Source organism: Monodelphis domestica, chromosome 7 (genome assembly GCF_027887165.1).
Source record: "Monodelphis domestica isolate mMonDom1 chromosome 7, mMonDom1.pri, whole genome shotgun sequence".
In the NCBI taxonomy this organism is placed as follows: Eukaryota; Metazoa; Chordata; class Mammalia; order Didelphimorphia; family Didelphidae; genus Monodelphis; species Monodelphis domestica.
In genome coordinates, this window is record NC_077233.1 from 183799864 (window position 1) to 183826615 (window position 26752).

Here is a 26752-nt window from a genome sequence, read left to right on the forward strand (position 1 = left end):
GACATCAGAGGAGGTGGTCAGAAGGACTGCTAGTGGAAAGAATGGAGTTGTTGGCTTTACTGAAGCCCTTTGGGCCGTGGAGCAACCCCAATAAAGAGGGAAGGCCAGGGGAGAAAGTCCCCCATCCCCATAGAAAGTGGCTGTTTGGGGTGGCTGCTGGCATGGAGTTGGCCCAGAGAGGGAGGAAGGAGGGAAGGAAAGAGGGGAAGAGTGTGGTTTTAATGATTTTTAAAATTATAATGAACAAATATGATACATATTTTAAAGCTTTAGGGTCTTGTGGGTCAGGATCATGAAGAGCAGCATCCTCTTTATGCTTTGTGTTTGGGCTTTTAAGTTTGAAGACCTTTTTAAGGAAAATATTTGTTTACATCAATCACTTGTCCTTAATCCCACCAGAATCTCTTCATGATGCTGTCTTTGGCACGTTTTCTACAGGACTGTGTTATAAGTGAGATGGTGTAATGGCAAAGTCTTTCTGGTATTTCCAGGAGTAAGCCCCTTGCAGAAAGTTCTTGTTGGGACCTGCCTTGTGGACCAGGCCCTTCTACCGAGAGCAGTCCTTGAACCCAGCCTGTCAGCCGAGTCCTGGCAGGTGCCTGGGAGCAATCCAGCCTGTAACCGATGAAAAAAAAACACCTTACCTTCTGCCTAAGAATTAATACTCTGTGTATAAAAATATATATATATAATATACAATAAAGATATATTTATGTATCACTTATGTAAGTATACAGGTATAAATATGCAAATAATATAGATTATATAAATATATATATATATATATTTTTTAAACCCTCACCTTCCATCTTAGAATCAATACCATGTATTGGTTCCAAGGCAGAAGAGTGGTACGGGTTAGGCAATGGGTCTAGGCCTGGCTCTCAATCCACTGAGCCACCTAACTGCCCCCTGTATATTGGTTTTAAGACAGAAGGGCAGTGAGGGTTAAGAGACATACCCAGGGTCACACACCTAGGAAGTGTCTAAGGTTAAATTTGAACCCAGGACCTCCCATCTCTAGATACAGCTTCAATCCACTCTACCCAGCTGCCCTCAGCCTAGAAGATTTTGTTAGGCAGATGTAGCCCATTTGGACTAATTCATTCCTATTTCATTCATATAAATAATTTCTTCACCTATTCACGGCATTCACTTAAAAGAACATTAATTGATCTAACGCCTGATCGTGCAGGTGGGGCTGGAAGAAAGCAGAGCTTTGTCTCTGTATGTGTGATCGTTCAGATTTCAGTGTTGGAAGAGTGAAGCCTCAGCATAAATTGAACTATTGTGGTTTTCTGTGTATTAATAACTCTCACTGTTTTTGACTGGTGCTTCCTCCTATTGCAATAGTCAAATGATAATACAATTCCGGTATTTTGGTTTCAGAGTACCAAATCAGAGTCGGTGTGGCATTCATTTGCCAGGCAATGGTGAGCTTTTGTGCTAAGGCAGAAAAAGCTTCCCTTTTAAAATTAGCTCTCCTCTAAGAACTGAGAATGTGGAACCGAAGCCTTGACTTCACTTTCCTTGGAACTCTTTTGCATAAGAAAAATAAATAAAACCCTAATATAGATTTCTGAAAGGCTGACTTTGGATCACTGAGTTCCTGACTTCATTCTGCTGCAGTTTTATAAGCTGAGGTCTGACCACAAAATGCTTATGTATCTGGTAAAGTAGGAGGAGGAGGGGGGAAGAAATGACTCCATATATTAGTATTTTTAGGGCAAGTATACTGTATTTGCAATGCAGATGTCTTTTCCAACTTCCTCCCCTTTTCCTCCTTAAGTCATAGGCGAGCCGTCCAGGAAAGGCAAACACAGAATTAAGTGTTTCAGATATTGGCTACACGGCTCTGAGATTTATCAGGCCACCAAATGTGTGAGGGCAAGTTATTGCTAAACCTCTAGGCGGTGATCCAAATGCAGGAAACAGATGTTTATTTGTAGGAATATGGAAAAAAAGACCACACTTGCAGCCATAGATCACTAGTCTACATTTTGGAGCAGGACTGTAGAGTCTCTGCTTAGACTAGGACACGTTAGTTAGAAATACAAGTTAGCTGGAAATGGGTAACTCAAGGACTTTTCTTAAGTGGTCTGAAAAGAACTTTAAAGCCCACTATCTCATTCTGTGATTTCATCAATCATCCTTGCAGATGGCTCCTTGATACTGTAGCCGAGAGGTTGGAGTGATGGAATAAAATCATTACTGTAGCTAATTTTCTGAGGATGAGCCTCTCTGAACTGAGCTTAGTTGCCAGACAATCTCATCAGCTCCTTTGAAAACCAAATAAATGTAACTAATAACAAACTTTTCCATCGGTGGACATCTAGGGTACTCACTGAGCCTGGTGGTCCTAAGCGTGCTTGCTGACCTGATTTTTAAGAGTTTGGGATTACAATTCCTGAAATTTGGGGGGGGAGAGGCCTTTTAAAAGGGGAAAGGGGAAAAAAAGAATGAATGTGTTTGGAGAAGGATCTGGAATGGCTTGGCTTTTTGAGAAGACTCATGTTTTGGATTTGGCCTGTGAAAATTATTCAAACTTTTTGTTTTAAGTTGCTAATGTAGGGGAAGGGAGAGGAATGTATTTGAAAATGAAGATAATTTTTTTTAAACTAAGATATTGATTAAAAATTTTTTTTAATTTGAAAAAATGTTAATGCTTTTTTTTTTCTTTAAATGAGTGATGTTTAGTTTTTCTGTGATTGTGCAATTATTTTGGTTTTGAAAGGGTGTTTAGAGTCCGTAGGGCTTTCCTGTGGATTAGTGGTTTGAGCATTTAATCTTCAGTTGGCCTGTATAGGAAAACTCATGGTTTTATTAAGTTAGATGTTCATGCCACCTGCTGGTCAGTCTTTGGTATGTAGCCTTTAGTCATGTTTAATACATAATGGAAATCCATAAAACTAAATTAAAAGAGCAACAGAAAAGGCCTCTAATAAAATGTATGTGAATAGTTATAGAATTCTTCTACCTAGTTACTCTTGGTCCAAACTAGTTTGCTATTATAAATAAACAGGGATTGGGTTGGGGGCAGAACCAAGTGTAAGAGATCTCTCCCTTTGCTAATTATTTCGAGGTTCCTTCATGAAATAGAAACAAGGATGATTGTGAAATGTAAGAAAGAAATGAAGATATCAAGAAGAAGAAACAACTTGGCGGATCCTCTGACCTAGTTTTCAGTTTTTTAGGTTTTAAACCAACTACCACAGCAAAATCAAATAACTTTATGAGTGAAGATGAACAAATATTTTTACAAGTGTTTTGAAGCATATGGTACCTAATTGACTATGAGACTAGGAATTGAGAAAAGTTCACCTCATCATGAAATAACTATTAAATACTCTACATTTTATGCTGTGAGCAAAATTTGTCTTCTCTTATGCCAAGTCCTTTTCTATAGAGGCTACAACTTGAATTATACTCGCCTATTGGGAAATTTTCTTAAGTTTGAGATAGTAATTGCAGCCTTAAATGGTTTTGCTAGGCAGAGGTAGCATATCCAGTAAGATTTTGAATTAAGTAATTGTGCTTTTCCCTTATATGGGAAGATGATGTCCAAGCAAAATTGGTATGTTGGAATTTATCTTCCTCAGCCACAGGTGTGCATCCCTCCTCCAATGCCCAGTGTGCCCTTACACAGCCTTTGAATTCTCTAACCATCTGGGCTTCCCAGCTTCATCTCTGTTCTCTGCCTTCCCTTAGAGCAATTCAGGTTACTACTGGATTGATTCCTTTCCCAGGAATCTCTTAGTGGAAGCTAGTTCAGATCAGATCAACTAATCCCTTATAATAGGAATAATGGTTCAATGGTTTATTACCCCGGGGTGACATTTGCATTTTAACTTGTCCAATTGCTCCAAGAGAATGACTAATGGTGGTAATTTTATGTGTATTGGTTGGCTAAAGGTGGGGAAAATTGGGGATGTATTATTTCTCCAGTGGTTGAAATGGGGTCAGTATTGCTTTAACTTAGTCCACCATGGCATATCGCTGGTAGGCTGTCACTGTGAAAACAGAACAGTGGAAACTGGCCCCCAAATCTTGGCTTCATCCCCAACTAGCCTAATTAGGTTTGTTGGACTTTGACTGCAAAGGTAAGTGTCGATGGGCAAATAAAATCTTGGGAAAACATTTTCAGCATCTAACTAAAATGTAACTTAATTTGTTACGTATGTTTGTGCCTAAAGTAGAGTGACTACTTGCTTTGTGTTCCTAATTTCAAGTACTTTATCTTATTCACTCTGAGTCCAACAGAGTAGACTTGGAAAGTATTTTTTGGTGTTGGCTCACTCTCTGGAGAGTTATCGGCATCTTGACTGTATCATGGTTAAAGGCTTTCAGTACCAAATTTGCTTGAAAATCTTGTGAAATTATTTATGGGGAAAGAAGGAATAAAGAAAGTTGGGTAATGTGAAGCAATTGGCCAGTTTTGCAAAAGTCTCCAAATGGGCTAACCAAAGGGGAGAAAACCCCAAAACTCTGCTGCTTCCCTGCTGAATTTAAAATCTCTTTTGTAAATGCCTGGTTAGAGTGTTTCTAAAGGATTCATTAGGTCAACCTCAGCTTTCCAGGGTGGTCACTGGAGAAGAGCAAAAGAACCCAGTCTGTTTTTGTATGACCACAACTGGATCATGTAGGTTCTTCTGCCAGACACTTCCCTTAGTCTTGGATCTGAGGTGGAGGTAAGCCAGGGCCCCTTCCTACTTGCTGGCTATTTTAGCACTATCAAAAAGGCATTAGCTCTCCTAAATACCATTCGTGGAATCCGAGGTGCTAAAATGCCCAAGTACAGTTGTCGCTTGTGAGATGTTGCTCAAGCAGAATATGGGACTGCTTTGACCTCAGGACACTAATTTTTGCCATGAGCTATGGAAGGCAGGGCATTGGACCAGAAGAACCCAAACCAGTGTACAAATGGTAACCAAACTGTATTCTACCTTTCAAATCATAGTGATAACTACATTATACTGTTAGCATAGTATATATGTGTATTTGGAGTGGGGAAGACCTAGTTTGGAATTCTGATCCAAATACATACCAGAGGATGACCTGGGACAGTATACTTAACCCTTTGAGCCTCATTTCTTCTGTCAATTCCATCTGTAAAATGGATCAGAATTCACTAGGTTTTTGAGGATAAAATGAGATGATGTATAAAAGGCACTTTGAAACCCTTAAGGTGCTATATAAATTATCAGCTTATTAATAATAACAATTTCTATTCCATAGGCTGCCATACCTAAAGAAATCATCAACAAGTGGCCAGACTACTGGTGATTGTTGAGTCTTTCCATACTTAGCTATGTTGGTCTTGGGATCATAGACTCAATCTGTGGCTAGGATATAACTCAAAAGCCTTTCCAGGATAGTAAAATCTTTAAGAATTTATGTTCCACTGGCACAAAATTTTGAGAATCCAGGGTTATTTTCATCAGAATAGGACTTTATAGGTCTGGGATTTTCTAGTGGTAGCCTTGAGATATCAGGATATAATCTCTGACACTTAAGGTAGACCCACCTCTATTCATCATGGGAGGACATTGAACATGAGTCCCAATTATCACCGAGATCAGGTGGGTATGAAGGGTTTGTAATCTATTTAGTTGTAGGGATCATCTGAATCTCTGAGATCACTCCTTAAGGGCTTACTATGTACCAGGCACTATACTAAGTGCTAGGCATACAAAATAAAAACAAAAATAATTCCTACCCTCAAGGAGTTTACATCCTTTTTATTTTTAAGGCCTAATCCCTACCCCTCTCCCACAAAACTTGAGGGGGTTGGGAGGTAGCCCAGTGGTTTGAGAGCCAGGCCAAGAGACTGGGAGGTTCTGAGTTCAAATCTAGATGCAGATATTTCCTAGCTGTGTGGCCCTGGGTACGCCATTTAATCCCCATTGCCTAACCCTTATTGCTCTTCTGCCTTGGAACCAATACACAGTATGGATCCTAAGATGGAAAGTTAAGGGGGTTTTTTATTGTTGTTTTTTAAAGCTTAAACATGAATTTTTAAAAAGAGCATTTCCATTATAGGGCAGAACACAAACTATTATTTTATATGAAATCATGGATTTCCATTTTATATAACTTTTTTTAAAGCATATGATACATTCCACTCATTGTTTTCAACTATGAGGATCTTGCATCCTGATGGGGAGATAACATACATAAATCAGGACTTCAATATACCAAGTGGATAGAATGTAACCTCAGAGGAGAAGACTCTAGCATCTGTGAGGGAAGGGGCCCAGGAAAGGTCTCCTGCCAGAGAGGGTATTTGAGCCAGGGAATCTAAGAGGGAGAACATTCCAGAGATGGAGGATAGCCAGTGTGGATGCTCAGAGTAGGGAGAGAGAATGTGAGTGAGGAACAACAAGGAGGCAGATGTGGCTGGACTGTAGAAGATGTGACAAGGAGTAATGTGTAGGACAACTGGAAAGAGGAAGAAACTAGGCAATAAAAGGTTTAGATGCCCCCAAAGAGGACTCTACATTTGATCATAGAAGTAACAGGGAGGGGGGCAGCTAGGTGGCTCAGTGGATTGAGAACCAGGCTTAGAGACTGGAGGTCCTGTGTTCTTCCTAGCTGTGGGTCTTTGGCTAAGTCATTTGACCCCTATGGCCTAGCCTTTACTGCTCTTCTGCCTTGTAACCAATACACAGCACTGATTCTAAAAAGGAAGGTAAGAGGTTTTTTTGTTTGTTTTTTAAAGAAGAAGTAATTTTGTGAGCCAATGGAATTTACTGAGTGTTGATGGAAAGTGGCATGGTCAGACTTAGCTTTAAGAAATTTACTTTGGATTGAAATAGGAAGAGCCATATTAAAGAGCTCAATTATAAGGTGATTGCAATAGTCCAGGTGAAAGATGATGGCTTAAACTAGGGTGGTGAGAGAGGAACAAAGGGGGACAGATAGGAGTTATAAGATCCATCTGCATATGTATTCCATAACTGGTTTAAAAAATTTTTTTAGAAAAAGATTCAGTAAATTATTACCCCTCATTTTGTTTTCTTCACTGAATTTCCATACTAAGAAAAGATATACAACAGAGAGTTAGCTTCCTTGGTAAGAGATCCTGATGGGTACTGATCATATCATTTTTCCTGAGAAGGAATCTGAAGGGGAAATATCACCCTGAAATCCCTGCAGTTTGTCCGTCTCTTTGTATTTGCTTCAAGTCTAGCAGAAACAATATCCCCAGTGGGAAAATGAGGATCCAGTAGATGTGGGTTGTGAGACAGTATCCTGAGAAGTGATAAAACAATTAGAATAGCATGGTTTGGGGGTTTGGGGTTTCCTCTCATTGTTTCCACTTCCTTTCTGTAACCCAAAACCAGCTTCACAGGAAAAGACCTTTCAGATCCTCAGTTGGTGAATGGAATGGCACATGCTTAAATTGCCAATATCCTGGTTAAGTTTAGCAACATTTACTGGAGCCTAGTTACTAATGAGGCTAAGGTGCCAAGTTTGAATTATGAATGTTCTACAGAGTGGGGGAAAGAACCCCATTTTTAAGTCCTGAGCTTAGACAGCTATGTTAGGGAAATATGTGATTGGTATAAAAGGGAATTCTTTCTTCTCTCTGAGTTTACACTTGTGAAAGGGAATCCTTTATTACTTTTATCTATTTTGAGTTAACACTTCGGTTAACAATAACTTAAGTACCCCTACTTAGTACCTCACCAGATTGTGAAGACAGAATTAACTCTCTTTTGTCTACTTTTAAATTGAATCAACAAAATATTGAACACCCTACTTAGTATTAGGTGAGAAGCTAGCAAGGTACTTAGAGAATTTGCACCCTTAGAAATTCAATCTATCAGGAAACTGTGAAACTTTTTGATTCAATCAGTAAGGAATCTGTGAACTCTTTTTGATGAGTATTCACCTCTCCAGAAAGTGAGAAGTAATTCCCCAAAACACTGACCTCAGGGCAGTTCTGGACAGTTTGGAAGCTGTGATTGGCCCTTGTGAAAAGGGGAAGGGACAAGAAGCCAATATAAAAGGCCCTGAATTTCTGAGGCTAGGGAAGTCAACTCTAAGAAGGAGGTCAGCTTCAAAAGAAGGGGGGCTCAAGGAAGAAAGTCAGCCTCAGGAGCCAATTTCAGCTTGAGTCATCATCTTGACCTGCCTCTTGGAAGGAACTTGGGTGAGTGGATAGCTGGCTTTCCCTTCTTGTCTTCTGGAGAGAGTTTAATTCCAGTTGAAGGTCAACAAGTCCTGGTTGAGTTAAGCACCAGAGCAATGTTTAGTTGGATAGGCTAAATATCTTCTCTATCTTTTGTATTTCTCTACTTTCACTCTTTCCACCTCTTTTGTAAATAAAAACTATTTAAAAGTCATTTCAACTTTGAGCAATAATACTTTAGAGTGTCAACCACCATCATTATTTATAATTTTCATATATTTTAGTCAAACCATTAATATTTAACCCTTACACTGGTCACATCTGGTAACTGAACAATTGGGACTGATTATTGTTAAATTCATCTCCCATTGAACTAATAAAAGCCTGTGTCTTGTCTTTGGTAACTCTGTGTTGTTGTCTTTATGCACAAAGGGCCAGCAATAGGATTCTTTAGGGCTCAGTGTTGATATGTGGATCAACCTCAACATTGGAATAATGAGCATATTAGTCATTGCTATAAATCATTCATTTGAATGTTAATCTGTCACTATCAGCTTGGGGTTATTCATTTGTAAAATGTGAGTTCCAAATGTCTTCAAAAGGTGAATTTAAGCCCATTGCCTTTGTTTCCCTGTCCCCCAACAATTCCACATGCTCCAGTAATTCACTACAGAACCTGGTTTGACTGTAGCTGTTTATTTAATTGCCAAAACCCTAGGATCCGCTCAAAAGGAATTTGCCCCCATGCGATTGGTAACCTTCTCTTGAGATCTTGTAAGTATATGGCCTATGGAGGTCAGAGAGAAGGACAAACCTTGTACTGGCCCTCCATCCATTCCTAGCACAGAGTGGTACTTGGGAGAATGTAGCTGAAGAAGGGGACAGCTTTGGGAAGATAGAGAATTAGGATGAGTTTCCAGTTTATCCTCATTCAGGTGTTCTACCTTTATTACTTAGTTTCTGTTTCCCCTTTTAGAAAGAACTGGACTTAAAATCCAAATAGAATTTTATTTAAATTTCTAAAGTATATAGTCCTAAAAGAATGTTTATGTTTGGGAGTTCAATTCAACAAGTATTAAGTGCCTACTATGTAAGGTACTGCCCCTCTTAATTTGACTGGCCTCCTTTCTTCTCAGGTCAGATATTTCCTTGGGCAGAGGGTCTTTTTTAGTCGCCCATCTATTCTATATTTTGTATTTATTTACAAGTTGGCTTACATTTGAATGTAAACTCCCTGAGAGGAGAGGAGAGAATTTTTTTTCCTTCTTCTCTCCCTCCCTCCTCTCCTTGTCTGTCTGACTGTCTCTTTCTTTCTTCATTTCTTTTTCTCCTTCCTTCCTTCCTATTCATAGTGCCTGGCACAACATAAACACCTAAATGCTTATTGGCTGACTAAATAGGAATATAAAGACAAAAGTGAGTCTCTACTTTCAAGTAACTGATGCCCTATTGAAGACCATATAACATATCCAGGAATACAAATACAAAGTAATTTCAAGGGGAAGAGAATGTTAATCACTGTAGGGATTAGGAAAAAAAAAACAATTTTGTTAGGTTGGCAGATAAACTGTTCTATGAAGGAAGTTTTGGGATGGAGGATGTTCTGGACTCCAAGGTTATATACCTAGATGACTAGAAAGATGACAGTATCATTAACAGAAATAAAGTCTGGAATGAGAAGGGCTTTAGAGGGGAAATATATTGTGTTCCATTTTGGATATTTTGAGTTTGAATTGCCTATGGTTGCATCAGGTGCAACAAGCAGTTGGTAATATGGAACCAGTGTTCTCAGGAGAGAAATTAGGGCTGAATAGATGAATTTAGGAGTCATTTTCATAAAGATATTAAATCCATGGGAACTGATAAGATTGCCAAAGGAGAGAGTGTGGAGAGAGGAGACTTCAGAATAGTCCTTTGGGACAAATCCATGCTTAATGAATGGGAGGAGGGGAATAATTTAACAAAGAAACCTGAGAAAGAAAGATCAAACTGGAGGCCTAAGGAGAGAGGAAGTTTGGAATAGCTGCTGAAATGGTGCTTGTTTGATTTGAACTATGCTTGCATGGCCATGAAGGGCAGAAAGGAAGAACCCTCCATTTTCTACTGGTAATCTCATCATAGGAGCCAAGGGAGAAAAGACTATTTAGATGAGATTGCTGACAGCATCAAAAGCCAAAGAGAGATTAAGATGGAGGCCACCAGATTTAGCATTGGAGATTGTCAGCAGTCTTGGAAAGAGCAGTTTCAATCAAGTGATGGGACAGGAAATAGATTAGAAAGGTTTGAGAAATGAATAGGAGGTGAGGAAATATAGGCAGGGGGTGTGAACAACCTTGAAGTTTCCAGAAGGAAAAAGCGGATTTAGGATAATAGTTTGAGGGAAGGGCAGGATAAAATGAAAGGGTTTTTGTGTTTGTTTTTTAAGGATGGGGGGGGGGAACTGAGCATGTTTATAGATGGTGGGCAAGAGTAGAAAAGAAGTCAAGAGAGAATGAGAGAACAGGAAACAATTGTATAAGAGCACTTAGTCTTCACAAGGAGAAAAGAAAGAAAGAAACTCTTCATCAGACTAGAGCAATGGTGGAATTAATGGGGAATGATTAAGGCAACTTTTGAAGGGTAGAGCAGAGAAGAACCTTACTAATATGGCCCCTGATTTCTCAGGAAAGCAATGCCTAGATTTGTAGCGAACCCATTTGGCATAGGTTTGTTTGTTTCTCCAGGAACAATCCTCAAAACATGAGTTAGAATAGACAGGGCTTATGGTGGAGATTTGGTTGGGATTTGGCATCACGGGATTGGCATTGTGACTGATGATTAGAAAAGGAGCTAAATCAGTGATGGGCAACCTTTTGAGCTTGGTGTGTCAAAATTCACCAAAAAATTGAGCATAATTCGGTGGGGGGGGGTCACTTAAAGAAAAAAGGCATAATTTTGCAATATTTATAGTTTAAATAACAAAATGTATAATTGTGATATATAACTATATTTAACAAACCAAAAAGTAATTATTTAACTTCTCTGCTTAGTGACTTCTTTGTTCATCTGTCAGTAGGTTTCTTTTGTTGATCTTGATATTATTTAACTTGTGTGTGGGGGGGATTCTTTAACCTGCCTATTAGTGACTTTTTTTTGTTGCTGAATTTCATAGTCTAAATCTTCAATTGAAGGTTGGTATCTTGTATACTTTAAGCCCAAGCAAGTGCTACTAACTTCATCTGTCAATCTGTTTCTTTTGTTGGTTTTGATATTATTTAACACTGAGAATAAGGTCTCACAAAAGTATGTAGAGGGAAAAATTGTGAGTAAAGCCATTGCTATATTTTTCATGGGGCTAAAAGTGTCTGGTAATGGGTTCCAGGCATTCCTCCATTTCACATGGGCCACAGCCCCTCCCAGTCTTCCCCAGGCCCAACCCCGTCCTGGCCCCACTTCAATGCCTACCCACACACACTCCTTCCTTCCTTGTGCTCCTCCCCACCCCTAGGGGAGCCTCACATGCCCCAGCTACCTGGTGCACATCATCTACTACCTGCCACTGCCCCTGAGGCCAGCTTGTGGAATAGTCCTTACCCCCTGGGCCAGGCCAGGGCATGTGGCTGCAGGCACACAGCTTCCTGGGTGGCTCCTGGCCCCAAGGCATGCTGAGCTCCACATGTGGCTGCATCAAAAATGCCTACATGTGTCAGTGCTGACACACATGTCAAAGATTTGCCATTATGAAGCTAAGGGAACTCCTTAGGGATGGAAGTTTATACAAAAAACAATAAATTCACTGATTATACTTCACTTTATAATCATAAATCAATAATCTAACATACTTGTTTTGATATGATACAATAAAACTTTATGATTACTAGAAGCAGACTTCAAAAGGATGTTCTTGTTATAGAAGATAAAGCTCATTGGCTAGAAAAGAAAAGTTCCTGGGATGGGGATGGAGTTGCATGTGATACCAAGTGAAGTCCCAAATCCATTTTACATGCCTCGGGAAAAGATTTTAGCTTTTTTAGAAGAAATAAGGTGCATAACTAAGAAACTTCTAATGAAAATCTGTATTAAAGATTAGTAGTTAAAATAAATTGACATTTAGAAAGTGGTGAGCTTGAATAAGTGCAATAGTCCCTCTGTACCTCAGTTTCCTCAGGTCTCTAAATCTCATATCCTAATTTAGTACCTTGTACAGCTATTAGTAGTAGTAGTGAAATATAACAACACCTGATTTACCTGGTACTATGAAGAGGTGCCACATAAGCAATTTTTTCCAAATAACTAAAGCTTACCTAATCATATTACTATCATATGGGAAAAGCTTATAAATTTGGATTTCTTCAAAGTATCTTTACTATGTAGTCAATATTGAATGATCTGTATATAGATTATTTTTAAAATTAATTTTAAGCCTTACCTTCTATCTTAGTATTAATTCTAAGACAGAAGAGTGACAAGGATTATATAGTTGAAGTTAAGTGACTTGCCCAGGATCATACAGGAAGTATCTGGGGCCAGATTTGAACCTAAAGGTCTTTCTGACTTTTGGCCTGGAGCTCTATCTACTGTGCTACCTAGCTGCCCCTGTATAGATTATCCATGGAAAACATGTAATCTGATTTCTATTTGCTGTAAAATGAGGATAACAATAGCACCTATGTTCTAAGATTATTGTGAAGTTCAAATGAGTGTGAAGATGGGATTGATTCTCCCCTTGCCTATTTTTTAATTAACCAGCCAAAGCTTGAACACCCCTACTTGGCACTAGGTGGGGGAGTTCACAATACACTTAGAGAGCTCCACCCTTTCAACTCAATCAGTCAGGAACTTGTGAATCCCTTGATATGAGTTTACACCTTCATAGGATGAAAGGTGGAACCTACAAATACTGCCCCCCTGGGAAGAGCTAAGCAAATTTAAAGACTAAAATTGGTCCCTGTAAAGTGGAGGAAGGGACAGGAAGTGATGTAAAAAGAAAAGAATAAAAGACAATGAACTTCCTGTCCAAGAGATCTTGGTCCTGAATTTTGGGGTTGAAGGAACTTGGACTGGGACTGCAGCTCTTGGACTGCTTCTAGTAAGACTGCTCCTGGATCTTCTCCCTTTGGATCTTCTCCTGGTGAGTGAAAACCTGACCTTCCTTTCTTGGCTTCTAGAGATATTAGTTCTGGAGAGGAGGCCACATGGGTTGAACCCTTGCTTAATTCAATACCAAGTCCTCTAACTGAGGGGTTAACGAGCCCTGCGTGGGTTGAACTGGGGACTAGAACAACATTTAGGGTGATAAGCTAGACTTCTTACTCTACCCTCTCTTTAATTTCTCTACTTTCACTCTCTCCATCTTTTTTGTAAATAAAAGCTACTAAAAGTCATTTTGACTTGGGCTATAATATTTTTGAATCAACGACCACAATATTAATTTAGGATTATCACATATTTAGTCCAACCTTAAAATTTAATTCCTTACATGAGATATTTGTAAAGTGCTTAGCACAGTGCCTAGAATATTGTAAGTGCTATACAAATAATAGCTATTATCATTGTTATTATTTTATCCCTCAGTGCCCCCACGCAACTCTAATATGATTTGAAACTTATTTACAGATCTTCATTAACAGAGAGTATTTCCTTATGGGATAAAATAAGAAAGTTGTTCCAAATGGCTTTTTGGATCTTATGATTCTATGAGTTTCTAATGTCAGAGTTCTCCCCTATTTCCCCCATTTCCCACCCATCTACTTATAGAGAGTTATTAATTTGTAGAGTTGATCTCCTTGGGAATGGCATGCCCTGATTTCTTAAGGGCAGGCATTACTTCACTTCATTTATCAATTAATTTCAAAATCCAAATATAAAAATATTTGTGGGAGAATGATACAAGCATTTTGGAGTGAGATAATGAAATTTAATAAATCACACAACTCATTTCTTGCCTCATTCTCCCTCATGCCCATATAATCTGTTGACAAGACTTCTTAATTTTATTGCTTTTGTAACATTATTAGTATATGGGCTTCTCTCGACTCTGACACTATCACTACCTGTAAAATATTATCTGATGCCTGGACCATTGCAGTAGCCTTTTGGTTAGTCTCTTGGCCTCAAGTCTCTCTTCATTCATGAACTCTTGCCCAAGTCAGCATAACCGTTCCAGCAGCTAAGCAGACACTCCCTGTATTATGAACCCCTCAGCTAGCTGCAACTGCCAAATCACGACATCCTATTGTTCAACATTTCATGCTAGCCCCCTATACTATAAAAGGTGTTCCCCTAGCCAAGCCAGCATAGCTCCTCCTTTAGGGGCAGCCCTAGCACCTAGTGGGCTAATAAATAAATGGTGATCCTTTGCTTACTTGCATTGTCTCCGTGTCTCCATTCTTGGGGGATTTTCTCAAACTCTACATTTGGTGCGTTGGCCGGGAATCCTTCATGAGTGGACCACTGGAACATGGACACCAGGTTAGTGTGAGTATGGGCAGTAGCGATGTGTGACTGAACGTGCAAATGGTCTTTTATGGGGGGCTGCTAACACCAGGTGGCAATTGGACATACCTTACAAGAAAGAGTGAATAATATGGGTGGAAGCCCCTTAATCTTTGCTTGGATTTTAAGGCAAGGGCCCGCTGAGAAATCCAGGCAGAGATGATAGGGAAAACAGGCTACCTGGAAGCTGTCAGTTCACTGATCAGATCTGCCTCCCTCCTCTGCTGCAGGGAGGAGGAGGGTTGATTCTGAACAGACCACAGTTAAAGGATTAATTCTAAGGGTTGATGCATACAACTTGGGAGGATTGCTAATGATTTTGATATGGTTCAAATGTAGTTTCATGTATTGTGGTAACTGTCAGTTAAATGTGAAATGTTAGCCAGATTTTATTGAGTACAACAAAACTCATGGTTACAAGTTTGTTTTGTTAGATCTTGCAATGCATAATGGTTTCAGTGAATTTGAGAATTGTCTAAATGTGATTGATAGCCAGCCTGACACAAAGAGGGAATGTTTTATTCTATAAGGACAGAAATTGTACTACATACTTTATAGATGTAAAAGTTATCCAGAAAAAGATGTTATGTTGTCGAAAAGAACTTATTCTAGAATTTACACTTGGGATTTTTCAAATCAGATGTTATTTTAATGTATCTGCTATCAGAACTAGCAACACGAAATCACATGTTACACAAGGAATTTTTAAAGTGGTTAATCTGTGCATGGGATTTAATAACACAAGTACTAAGAATTTGGTATCTTGCAAAAGAGGGAATTTCTAAACGGTGTTGTCTTTGACTAAGGTTATATGAATTGTTTTAAAAAATATATGTGCACAATGTATAGGAAGGAATTTGTGATCTAGAGACAAACATGTATTCAAATACAAATTATGTGTGCATTTGTACTATAGAGAGAATTGTTTTCCACCTAAAAAGGTTAAGAGCATATGATATGCAAACTGTATGTCTTTAACAAGACAAATTTGACCAGCCCTGAAATCAAGTAGGGCTTATCATTGTTCCACACTGATACTTATGGACTGAAATAGGGACCTCACAGAGTTGACAACCACTGTGTGATAGAACTTAAAGATGAGTAGGGAGGTAAAAGAGAACAAATAGTTGTTCTACTCTTATAATTGGATCCCTGATGTAGGGATAATTTCTAAAATTAATGTGTGTGTTGTGGGAAAATCACATGAGATTCTATAATTTCTCTGGACAGTTACTCTGAAGTGATTCCTGTATGGCCTTGTCTTAGTCTTTCAGGTGGCCTAGGTCCAAGAAATGATACAGCTCTGATTTATATTACTATGGAGCTACTCAATTCTTTATTTCAGGTTTTTGTGACTAAAGTGTGATATGTAAATTATTGCCAAAGCACATAAGAATAATTGAGTGATCAGCCTTGTAGGGATATAAAAGGCTTGTTTGAGGGTATGGAAATGTGTTTCTGGACTGCTGATAAGCAGAATTTCCCTGAGCTATAATGGGTGAGACTTGTCTTTTAAGGAAAAAGAAGGCTTCTGGTGACAAAGTACACAAAGGACAGAGAATGTCCTAGGATGGTTACAGAGGCATATTCTGGGCTCACCTGGGAATGAACCTTTACTGACCATCTAGGCTGTTAGTCCTTGAGTGATACAATGATGACATGAGCCAATGATAGCTTTGGCCTGTATGTGAAGCCCTCACTATGTGTCCCTTAGAACATGAGGAAATATTTTCCCTATCGGTTTTTACCTTTGTGACAAATTCCCATAATCAGCACATAATACAATTTGTAAAATTAAAGTTTCCATTTCCTCAAACAACCTATTAGGTTAATAATTGAAAACTCTTAAATTGTTAGGGAACATACTTTGAGAAGCAGATGAAGTTTATTAATACATGGCTTGTATTTGTAGCCTTAATTTACCACAGTTGAAGTTTGGATCTTGAGCTTGGAAACATAGCTCAAAGCTTTCTCGAATTTCCCCCAGAATTTGGGGTAAAGAAATTCATCTGAAAAAAAAATTGTTACCCAAGTATTTATAGTTGTTTTTAGCTAATGTGTATTTTGCAAAAGGATATTCTTTAACAGAAACATCACATACCAACACTGCAGACAACTCAGGAATCTGATTTCCTAAAGAGATCTATTCCTGTCAGAAGATGATTTCTGAAGATGGAGTCTATTTGCTTCTCTGTTTCTATCTGGTGTTCTAGTTTTTGCCCCAGTCCTGGTTTCTACACTTCTATCTTACACTCTCCCCCTTGTGACCAGTCTGCCAATTAGGAGAAGCAGTTGCTGGACATCCTTCAGATCTCCAAGCAGGTCCTCATCTACCTAGGACCCAGGCATTCATGGAGGACACGCCCCTAAAGACCCTGTGTCCACAGCCTTTCCCTCCCTGTTCAAGTTTTGGCTACTTCCCTGTGGGATATGTGGACCTTGCATTTGTAACCGTGTCACTTCTCTAGTTGCTTCTATGGTAAAAGCACTCATGGGAGTTACCCAGATGCCACTGTAACCTCGGCAACTATTCCAGCCTGAAGCCCTGGACATTGCCTACAGTCAATATCATTCTCCTAACAATAGGCGGGGATAGCTCTACAACCATTCTAAGCTCTGAAGAAGCTACAGAAGTCTGAGACCATCGCCCCCTTTTTCCTAGATATTTGGAGAGGGGGAAGATGACATGGGCATTGTACCCCCAGAAACTTGGGCAGACTATTGACAGGGAAATTCTTCTGCTCCCTTGTATCCTCGTGACTCCTAGCTTTTAAGGATTCTTTGCTTTTATGCTGATCATCCGGGGCTAGTTCCATGCATTCTTAATTGCCTAGTAACCTAGTAGCCTTTGTCAAGGATCACATTAATACTGTCCAGCTATAGTCCTTCACCAGCCATATCAAACTCTGACTCCCACTAAATCCCCTTATGAAGATATGGTCACATGAGGAAGATTCCTCTTGTACAGTAGAAGAAGTGGGGAATTAAGGTGGTCAGAACAACCTCCCTCTGGGGGCCAGGAGTAAACTCTTGCCCAAGTTAGCATAACCGTTCCAGCAGCTAAGTAGACACTTCCTGTATTGTGAACCCCTTAGCTTAGCTGCAACTGCCAAATCACGACATCCTATTGTTCAACATTTCATGCTAGCCCCTTGTGATATTTAAAATGGTTGATGTCTTAAACTGTAGTGAGTTAAAATGGTGGAAGATATAAATTGTGATAGATATAAGAGAGGGTGAGTAAATTTGACCGCAGCAAATATGTTTCACTACAGTGTCTTGGTTTTTAAATCAAATATAAGGTGGTCGCCAGGGAAATAGTCCCAATTATTCAAATACCCAAGTCAACTGGGTTTTATAGAGATTTTTAATTAATAATATAATGAGGAATTAGAGAAAGAGTAGGAAAGGAATAATTATGAAGGGCCTCAAGCCAATATGGCCTAGACCTGAGTCTTAAGAGAGAGAAAATCAGTCAGTCAGTCTTTTAACACTCACCACAAGGTCTGCCTAAACAAGGATTCTATTGACACCAGGCCAGCTCCATCTCAGCTGACTTCACCAGAGAGCCTTCCAGCCAGAGACTGTTCTAAAAGGCCTCTCTCCAGAGCCTCCAGAGGGACAGAGTCCCCTTAGAGGAGCTCCAGGGAGACCTCCTTAGAGATTGTCCTCCAAGAGCTTCCCTTCTCCAGAGACTCTCAAGAGAGATTTGTACCAAGCGGTCCTCATCAGAGATCCTCCAAAAGGAATTCCTCCAAAAGGATCTCTATATCTCCTCAAGAGATTCTGCCTTTTCTTATATAGGGGTTTTTCTCCCATGTCACTTCCCCAAAGTCCCTACATCTACCAATCACTGTAGATGCTTTCCAAACGACTGCCCGTCTAAATTCCTGCTAAGTCGACCAATCTCCTCAGTAAGTCTGAATGAGAGAAAACACAGCTGAGTCAGCTAATCTCATCAAGAGAAAACTTGCCCGACCCTTTTAGGTACCTAGCATCCCATTGTATCAATTCTAAAAACAGGCCTGGCTCAAAGAACTCCTTGCTCCATCATAAGCATGGATCCAAGTACTTTCTTTGTTTAGCAAGGAGTTTTCTGCCCTAAAGCATTCTTAAGTACGGGTGGAATAGAGGTCCTCCCATTTCTGATCCTGGCGAGTTCTCACATCAAAATGGGGAATGTTTCTCAGTAGGGAATTTGTTCCAATTAAGAATTCCCCGATGGGGAAATTTTTAACATTCACAAGTCTGAGAGATTTCAAGGTTTATACCCTATACTATAAAAGGTGTTCTCCTAGCCAAGCCAGCACGGCCCTCCTTTGGGGGCAGCCCTAGAGCCTAGTGGGCTAGTAAATAGTGATCCTTTGCTTACTTGCATTGTCTCCGCGTCTCCATTCTTGGGGGATTTTCTCAAACCCTACACCATACTCTACTTGACTGTCAAATTGATCTTCCTAAAACACAGATCTGACATATTAAATAAATTCCAGTGACTCCCTAGTATCTTGGGGACCATATATAAAATCCCTTATTTGGTATTCAAAGTCTTTATAAAACGAGCTCCCTCCTACTTATCAGTCTTCTTTTTTTTCTATTTTTCCTCGATTATTTGTAAAAACTATTTATAATATTTATTTTTAAAAAAATTTGAGTCCTAAATTCTCTCTGCTCCATTTCTTGCTCCCTCATTAAGATGGTAAGCAATCTGATATAGGTTTTATATGTGCAATCACATAAAAATTTTTTTTTCCATGTTAGTCATTTTGTAGAAGAAATCTCAAGAAAAAAATGAAAGTAAAATATGGCATCCTTTGGTTTGTATTCAGACTCCATCAGTCCTTTCTCTGGAGGCAGATGGCATTTTTCATCATGAGTCCTTTGGGATTGTCTTGGATCATTAAAATAACTAAGACAGTCACAGTTTTTTATTGTACAATATTACTGTTACTGTGTACAAAGTTCTCTTGGTTCTATTCACTTCACTTTGTATCAGTTCAGGTAAGTCTTTTGAAATTACCCTGCTTATCATTTCTTATAACTCTCTAGTATTCCATTAAATCATATGCCACAACTTACTCAGCCATTCCCCAATTGATGGGCATCTCCCTTCCAGGCTTCTCATACCCTACTCCTTACCACAAGACCTTGGCCTCCTTGAATGAGATGCTTTATCTGTGCCCTTTCACAAGCCTGCAATTCTCTCTCTTTCTGCCTTCTGGCTTGTGTGACTTTCTTCACATCTCACCTAGAACCTCAACTTTTATAAAAAGCCTTTCCCAAATGCCCCTTCCTCTTAGTGCCTTCTCTCTATTGGTTACCTCCAGTTTATCCTGCCCGTTTCTTATTTGTACAGAGTTGTTTGCATTTTGTATCTCCTACAAGAATACACTCCTTGAGAACAAAGACCACCCCCCCTCTTTCTTAGTGTACTCAACTCTTAGCCCAGTGTCTGGTGCACGATATGCATTTCACAAATGCTTGCCAATGGACTGGCTGGTGGAACTTGACATATTCCTGGAAAGGGCCATAGAATAAACAACTTTTTACCTAGTTCTAGTTTGTTAAAAACAAAGGGCTTTAATGTAAAAATTTATTACTTATTCTATATGTTTATATTTGAATTGCCTTTGGTGACAGTTATTAAATTTATAATAATTTCTTTTAAAATATTATAGTGAATAGTTTCCTTCTTTTCCTTGGCAACACATCTATTCAAAGACTCAAACAAACATCTACCAAATGACATTTTTGTTTCATCATGACCTTAGCAGATGTACTTTCTTCTATTCTCAGAGGAAGCCATCAGAGTCATAGAACAGGCACCTGGAAGGGATTATCTAATCCAACCCCGAGACTTTACAGATGAGGAAATATTTATGTAGCACTTTAAAGTTTGCAAAGCCCTTTGAATCTATTATCTCATCAGGGTCTTACAATATACATATTATGGATGAGGTAACTGGTTCAGAGGCATTAAGTGACTTCTTCACATGCAGTTAGCTAGCAAAGGTCATAAGGAAGGATTTTAACTCAGATCTTCCTGATTTCAAGTTCAGCCTTCTACCTACTACACTAAAAGTGAACCAGGATCCTCTGACTACAAATTTTGTGCTGTTTCCATTAAAGAACATTGAAGTGGCCTTCTAGCTAGATTATCTTTTCCTTTGTTGGGGTTAAAGTTAGGGATGTTGTTAAAGAAATTCACATATGGTTGAACTAGATTACCTTTGAGATCTCTCCTAATTCTGATGTTGTAACCTCCCTATGTCTGCTCTGAATTTCATCCCTTCCTGCTTTCCCAGAACTTGGAGGCCAGTTTCCACTTTTCTCTCTCTTTTTTAACCCTTACCTTTCTCTTGGAATTGATACTGAGTATTGGTTCCAAAGTGGAAGAACAGTATGGGATAGGCAATTGGGGTTAAATGACTTGTCCAAGATCACACAGCTAGGAAGTATCTCAAGCTAGATTTGAATCAGAGTCTCTCATCTCCAGACCTTGTTCCCTATGCACTAAGCAACCTAGCTGCCCCTACCTCTCACCTTTTTAGGATCCCATATCTTCCCATTGGCTTCAGCATTCCTTTTTTTTTTTTAAGCCCTTACCTTCTGTTTTGGAACTTGGTTCCAAGGCAGAAGAGTGGTAAGGGCTAGGCAATGGGAGTTAAGTGACTTGCCCAGGGTCACACAGCTGGGAAGCATCTGAGGTCAGATTTGAACCCAGGACCTCCCATATCTAGACCTGGCAATTTATTTCCTCATATTTTTAGGAAGGAAAACATCTTTTTTTGATGCCTTTTGACTAATGTCTTTTTCTCTACTTTCTTTCATAGCTATACCTCTTAAACAACTTGTCTCTTTTGATTCCTCCATTTCCTTACCCACTACAATGTCTCTCCTTTACCCTTCTCCTTTCCTGAAACTGTACCTTCAAAAGTCACCAAAAGCTTCATAACAGTGGAATTTTGTAGATTTAAAAGAAGAATTTAATCATCTTTAATGCTGTTAAGATTTAAGGAATTTTATTTTTTAGATTTCTTGGGTGAAAGATGATCACATCAAATTTAAAACTTATATAAGTGCTACCCCTTAATAATGCCACACAAATTCAATGTTGACCACCCTCTTTGAAATTCTCTCCTTCATTGTATTTCACAATACCCCACTACCCTGGTTCTCCTATTTTTCTTTTCCTCCTTTCCATTTTTTTGTTCCTTGGCCTATAGGTATCTTCCAAAGTGTAGATCTCAGCACTTTTCTTTTCTCACTCCATATTTCCTCCGTAATTTTTCACTTTGAAAGGTTTTGGCTTTCATTTCTCCCAAGCAGAGAACTCTAACCCCAATAAGTCATCCAAGAACTAATCCTATGTCTCAAAATTCCTATCAGAAATCTCACCACCACCTAAGACTCTATACTCTAAAATTAAATTCATCTCCTTACAAATTCACCACCCATTTTAACTTGTTGGTCATTATTAGTACCACTGTTTCCTCAGGAATTCAAGTTTAAAATCCTGGAGTGATTGGAGAAAATGATTCCTTCTCCTTTATCCCTTTTACCATCGGTTGTCTTGATTTTCTTTCTTTCTCTTCCTCCCTCCCTCCCTTCCTTCCTTCCTTTCTTTTTTTCCCCCCTTCTGTCTTAGTATACATACTAGGCAAGGGCCAAGCAATTAGGGTTAAGTGACTTATTCAGGATTATACTGCTAGGAAGTGTCTGGAGTCAGATGTGAACCCAGGTCCTTCTGATTCCATGCCAGACACTCTATCCACTGAGTCACCTAGCTGCTCCTAGATTTTTTTTTCATAATTTCTTTAACCCATCCCTTTCTCTCACTGCAATAAGTCAATCCTTTTCTGTATCACACATCTTTCCTATGATAATCTTCCTAAAATTTCCCAACCCTTAGTCTTCTTTTCCTCTTCCAGTCTACAGAGATCCCTTACCAATTGCGGGAGTTACGTTCCAGAGACCTCTGCAATAGGTGAAAATCTGTGTAGTGGAAGAGCAAATAGACTGATACTACAGTCAACTGAGCCAATCAGCACCTAGGACACAGAAGTGCTGTTGTTGGTCACCTTTTATTCCATCAGTCAATAGTGTATTATGTACAATCTCATGTTGGCAAACTTGCACAAGCTGTAGTGGTGTACTGCATTTCCATTTTGTAAAGTACGCCATTCATCCGCAAAACCCCATAATATAGTGAAAACTCAGTGATACAGAATTATATATATATATTTTTTTGTTTGTTTGTTTGTTTTTTAGAAACCCACAATACAGTGAAGCCATGGTAAGTGAACCACGATATAGCAAGAGATGACTGTATTCTAAATTTTCTTTTTCAAAAAACTGTCAATGACTTCCTATTCCCTGTGGGGATAAAGTCTAAACTTTTAATTGGCAACATAAGTGTGCACAAAGTGACCTGATCCTGCACTGTGTATGTGCCTATGATTGGTAGTCTAGTCACTCTACTTCCTACTGTCTCCTTAGATATACCTATAATTTTAGACAGATTTATTCAGTGTTTCTTAAAAGCATCTTGTGAACTTTTGTCCCTGAGACTTGGTTCACTTTCTCCTGTCAATAATGCCCTTCTTCCTTCTTCCTCCAGGTAGCTAAAAATCTACCCATCCTTCAAGGTCTAGATCAGATCCCACCTCTATCATGAATCTTTTCCTGACCACATTACTTCTCTTCTCATAATTCCTACTAAGTACTCAGCATGAGGCAGGTAGGTAAAGCAGTGAATAGATTTCTTTACTTGGGGTCAGGAAGATTGGATTTCAAATACTGCCTCACTGGCTATGTGACCCTGAGATAGTCACTTAACTTCTCTGTTTCCTTATAGGTAAAATGAAAATAATAGCACTTATTCCATAGAGTTGTTGTGAGGATCAAATGAGGTTACATGTAAAATGCTTTGCAAATCTTGAAGACTATAATAATGATGATAATGCTCTGTATTTTATTTCTATGTATATACATGTCTTCTCTCTAACTAAAAAAAAGTAACATTGTTTATTTTGTTTTCATTGTAATACAGAGATCTGAATAAGTTGAAATTTTAAACTCTATCTAGGAAAAGTCTTAATGATTGAGATTTCTGATCTGGAACTTTATTAATTTTGTTTCCACTTCAATTAAATGTCTTCTATATTATTGAATAATCTTTCCAGGTCATGTGAAGTTGGGAAAGAGATTAGAATTTCAATGGAATGGGGGCTAGTGATAACTGATGAATTGTTGTTGGGCCTAGTCATACGCTTGGACTAGGCAAAAACCAAGTTTTTGAGGCATTAAAAGGGTCTTCATGTGGTCATAGGAATTGAAAAGGGGACCCAGAATTTCCAAGAACTCAGTTCCACTTGTGCCTATAGGTCACTTCAGGTGATAGTGCAGACTTATTAGGAGTACCATATTACCCCGAGTAATAAATGGGTAATCTAATTCTAACTAATCCTTTTAGTACCAGTGTAAAGCAAGAGCTCCTAAATGACAATTAATTAGTTAATAGAGAAGGCAATTTCACTTTTTGAATAATCCCTTGCCTTTAAGCATCAGAAATGCCTCCTTGATGAAGCCTTAAGCCTATTATTCTCTTTGCTCTGAAATCTTGAAAAAATAGTAAGTGGGCTTATTGGAATGAGTACTCATTTTTAATTCATTTTTACAAAAGTGACATTTCCTCATATGACAGTGCATCAGACTATCAAATAAGATCATAGATTTAGTGCTGGAAACAATCTTAGAGGCCATCAAGTCCAGTCCTCTCTTTCTCCTTCCTCCAACCCCATTTGTACTTGAGGAAAATGAAACCTAGAGAGATTACTTGATCAGGCTAGGGTTATACAACTACTATTTAAGCAGAGATTTGAAGTGAGCCCATTCCTTCAAACCCAGTATTCTATATACTATGCCTGCTGACTCTCATAAGTTCTGGATTCAAGTCCCAGCTCCATTATTTATTAGTCTATGTGATCTTGAATTGTTTCCCCTTTTTAGACCAGTTTCATCCTGTGAACAGGAGATAACATTCTCTACTGGTCTGAGGCAATTTAGATCAAAGGGTCATAACTTAGAGACCACAAACTTTTAAAAATAATATTTTGATAACTATATTTTTATGTAAGTGAATTCCTTTGTAATACTATATATTTTATTTTATTCATTTAAAAACAAAAGGGTACATAGGCTTTACCAGAACAAAAGGGACCAAACCACACACACACACACAAAGGTTAAGAAGCCTTGATTTAATAATATAGGTAAAGTGCTCCATAAACCTAAACTATTTTCTCTGGTAAGCAATTTTGCCTGGGAATTCCCCAAAGCAAATAAATGCTTCGATTCAACAAAATTTATTAATAAGAAGCAAAATTAAGGAAATTACATTACATCAAGTTCAAACATTTGATTACCCTATTAAATCAGGACCCTGTTATTCCATGTCATAGCCAGAATAAGTTATTTATTAGTGACTAATAAGTGATTGAGTGTTAATGGAATGCTACTTTTTTATGAGGGAGCTCCCCAGGAATATGAGTGCAAGAGGTTGTTCCCACCAAACCTCAAAAATTAAATCTAACTTATTTACAGTATTAAAAATATATATATTGATAAGAAAATCTGAAGAGGTCTTTCCCTTTTTTTGAAACTACTATGGTAGCCTGAGCAAACAGTGACCCTAAGACCAGTGATGGTGAACCTTTTTAAAGACTAATGACCAAACTGCACCCTCATTCCATAAGTGAGCCACCTCCTTACCTCAGACAGGGGAGGGAGGAAGTGTTCTCATTGGGCTGTTGGGCAGAGGGGTGGGTAAAGTGAAAAATGTCCTCAAGTGTGGTGGAGAGGGGGAGTGGAATGGCCCCCTATGGCATGCATGCCATAGGTTCACCAACATGGCCCCAGACCTCCAAGCCTGATAGGAAATGAAAGTTGGAGCAGCTGAGGTCAAGGGAACTACACCACAGTAAGTAATCTCCCTTGTTTTTTAAGCCAGTCACAAAATAGAATTTGATGGCAAATAGAAAAAAACCCGAGTTGATGGTATTAATAGCTAAGACCACTTGACTCTCCCTGTCCCTCATCTTATTGCTACCAACACAACTAATCCAAACTACCATATTTCATATAGTAGGTGCTCAGTAAAGACGTACTGAATAAACTTTCTTTCCTGCCAAAATAGATCATTCTCTCTTTCAATCTCTGGAGTAGAATCAACCTTCTGAGGTGCCAGAAGGGAGCCTTTGGGGCCAGAGTAAAACATATTACAATCCCAGTGTTTTAGGATCTTAGAGTAGAGGAGGAAGAAATTCAATGAAACTTATTGGGGGAGTCTGCCATATCCCTCTGGCCAAGTTACTTAAAACAGTGATAAATGACTCCCCTTTAGCAGGCATGCTCATTGTTTTCTTGTCTCCTGGGTGCCAGATCAATCGATGTGTTTTCTCTCCTCCTTGAGGAGCATCCTCTACGAGGCTGCCACAGCATGTTGGATGTTAGAGCTGGATGATGTCAGAGGTTCAAAGAATTTGACATCCTTTGTCAGCCTAGGGCTCCCCTGAGCACAACCTCAAACTGTAAAAGAAAAAGAAAAGAAAAATGGTCTTCTCCAGGGCATAAGGAACAATGCTAGTCCTAACAGGACTTAAAATGCAACCAAAAGCATCACAAAATTATCTTCTGTTGGTCTTCAATGAATCTATTATTGTACTCCAGCATAAACATTAAGCTTACAAAGTCTACTTTAACTTAATTGACTCCCTCCTTTCAGAAGCTAAGGAAACTGAGACTCCCCCATGAAGCCACGTCCATACATATAAAAGGAAACAGATGAGTGAAGATAACATCATCACAAATCTAGACTCGGAAGAATAATCTCAGAGTTCAAATCTTAGCCCTGCAACTTTACTACCTGTGTGACCTAACCATTTTGATCTTAATAACCTTAGAGGATACCCTCTTCCGATGCTTTTCCCTTCTAAGTCTAATGACTGCAGATTGAGGGGAAACTGTCAAGATACCAGGAAATTAAATTAATAGAGTGAGACTAATAGGAAAGGCATCTGTAAGAGACAACCTATCCTAACTCCATTTTAATGATGAGAAAATGTGGAACGATTCCTATAAATTTAT

General features: G+C 38.9%; 1 protein-coding gene across 1 annotated transcript in view; it reads right to left on the bottom strand.

The window, feature by feature from the left end:
* Positions 1-24251: 24251 nt before the first annotated feature.
* The window catches only part of LOC103099164 (uncharacterized), a 148558-nt gene continuing 146057 nt past the window's right edge, over positions 24252-26752 (bottom strand). The window contains exon 66 of the mRNA XM_056806147.1: positions 24252-26194. Within this exon, the coding sequence (XP_056662125.1) occupies positions 26190-26194 (5 nt within the window). The 3' untranslated portion in view covers positions 24252-26189. The remainder of the gene's footprint in view (positions 26195-26752) is intronic.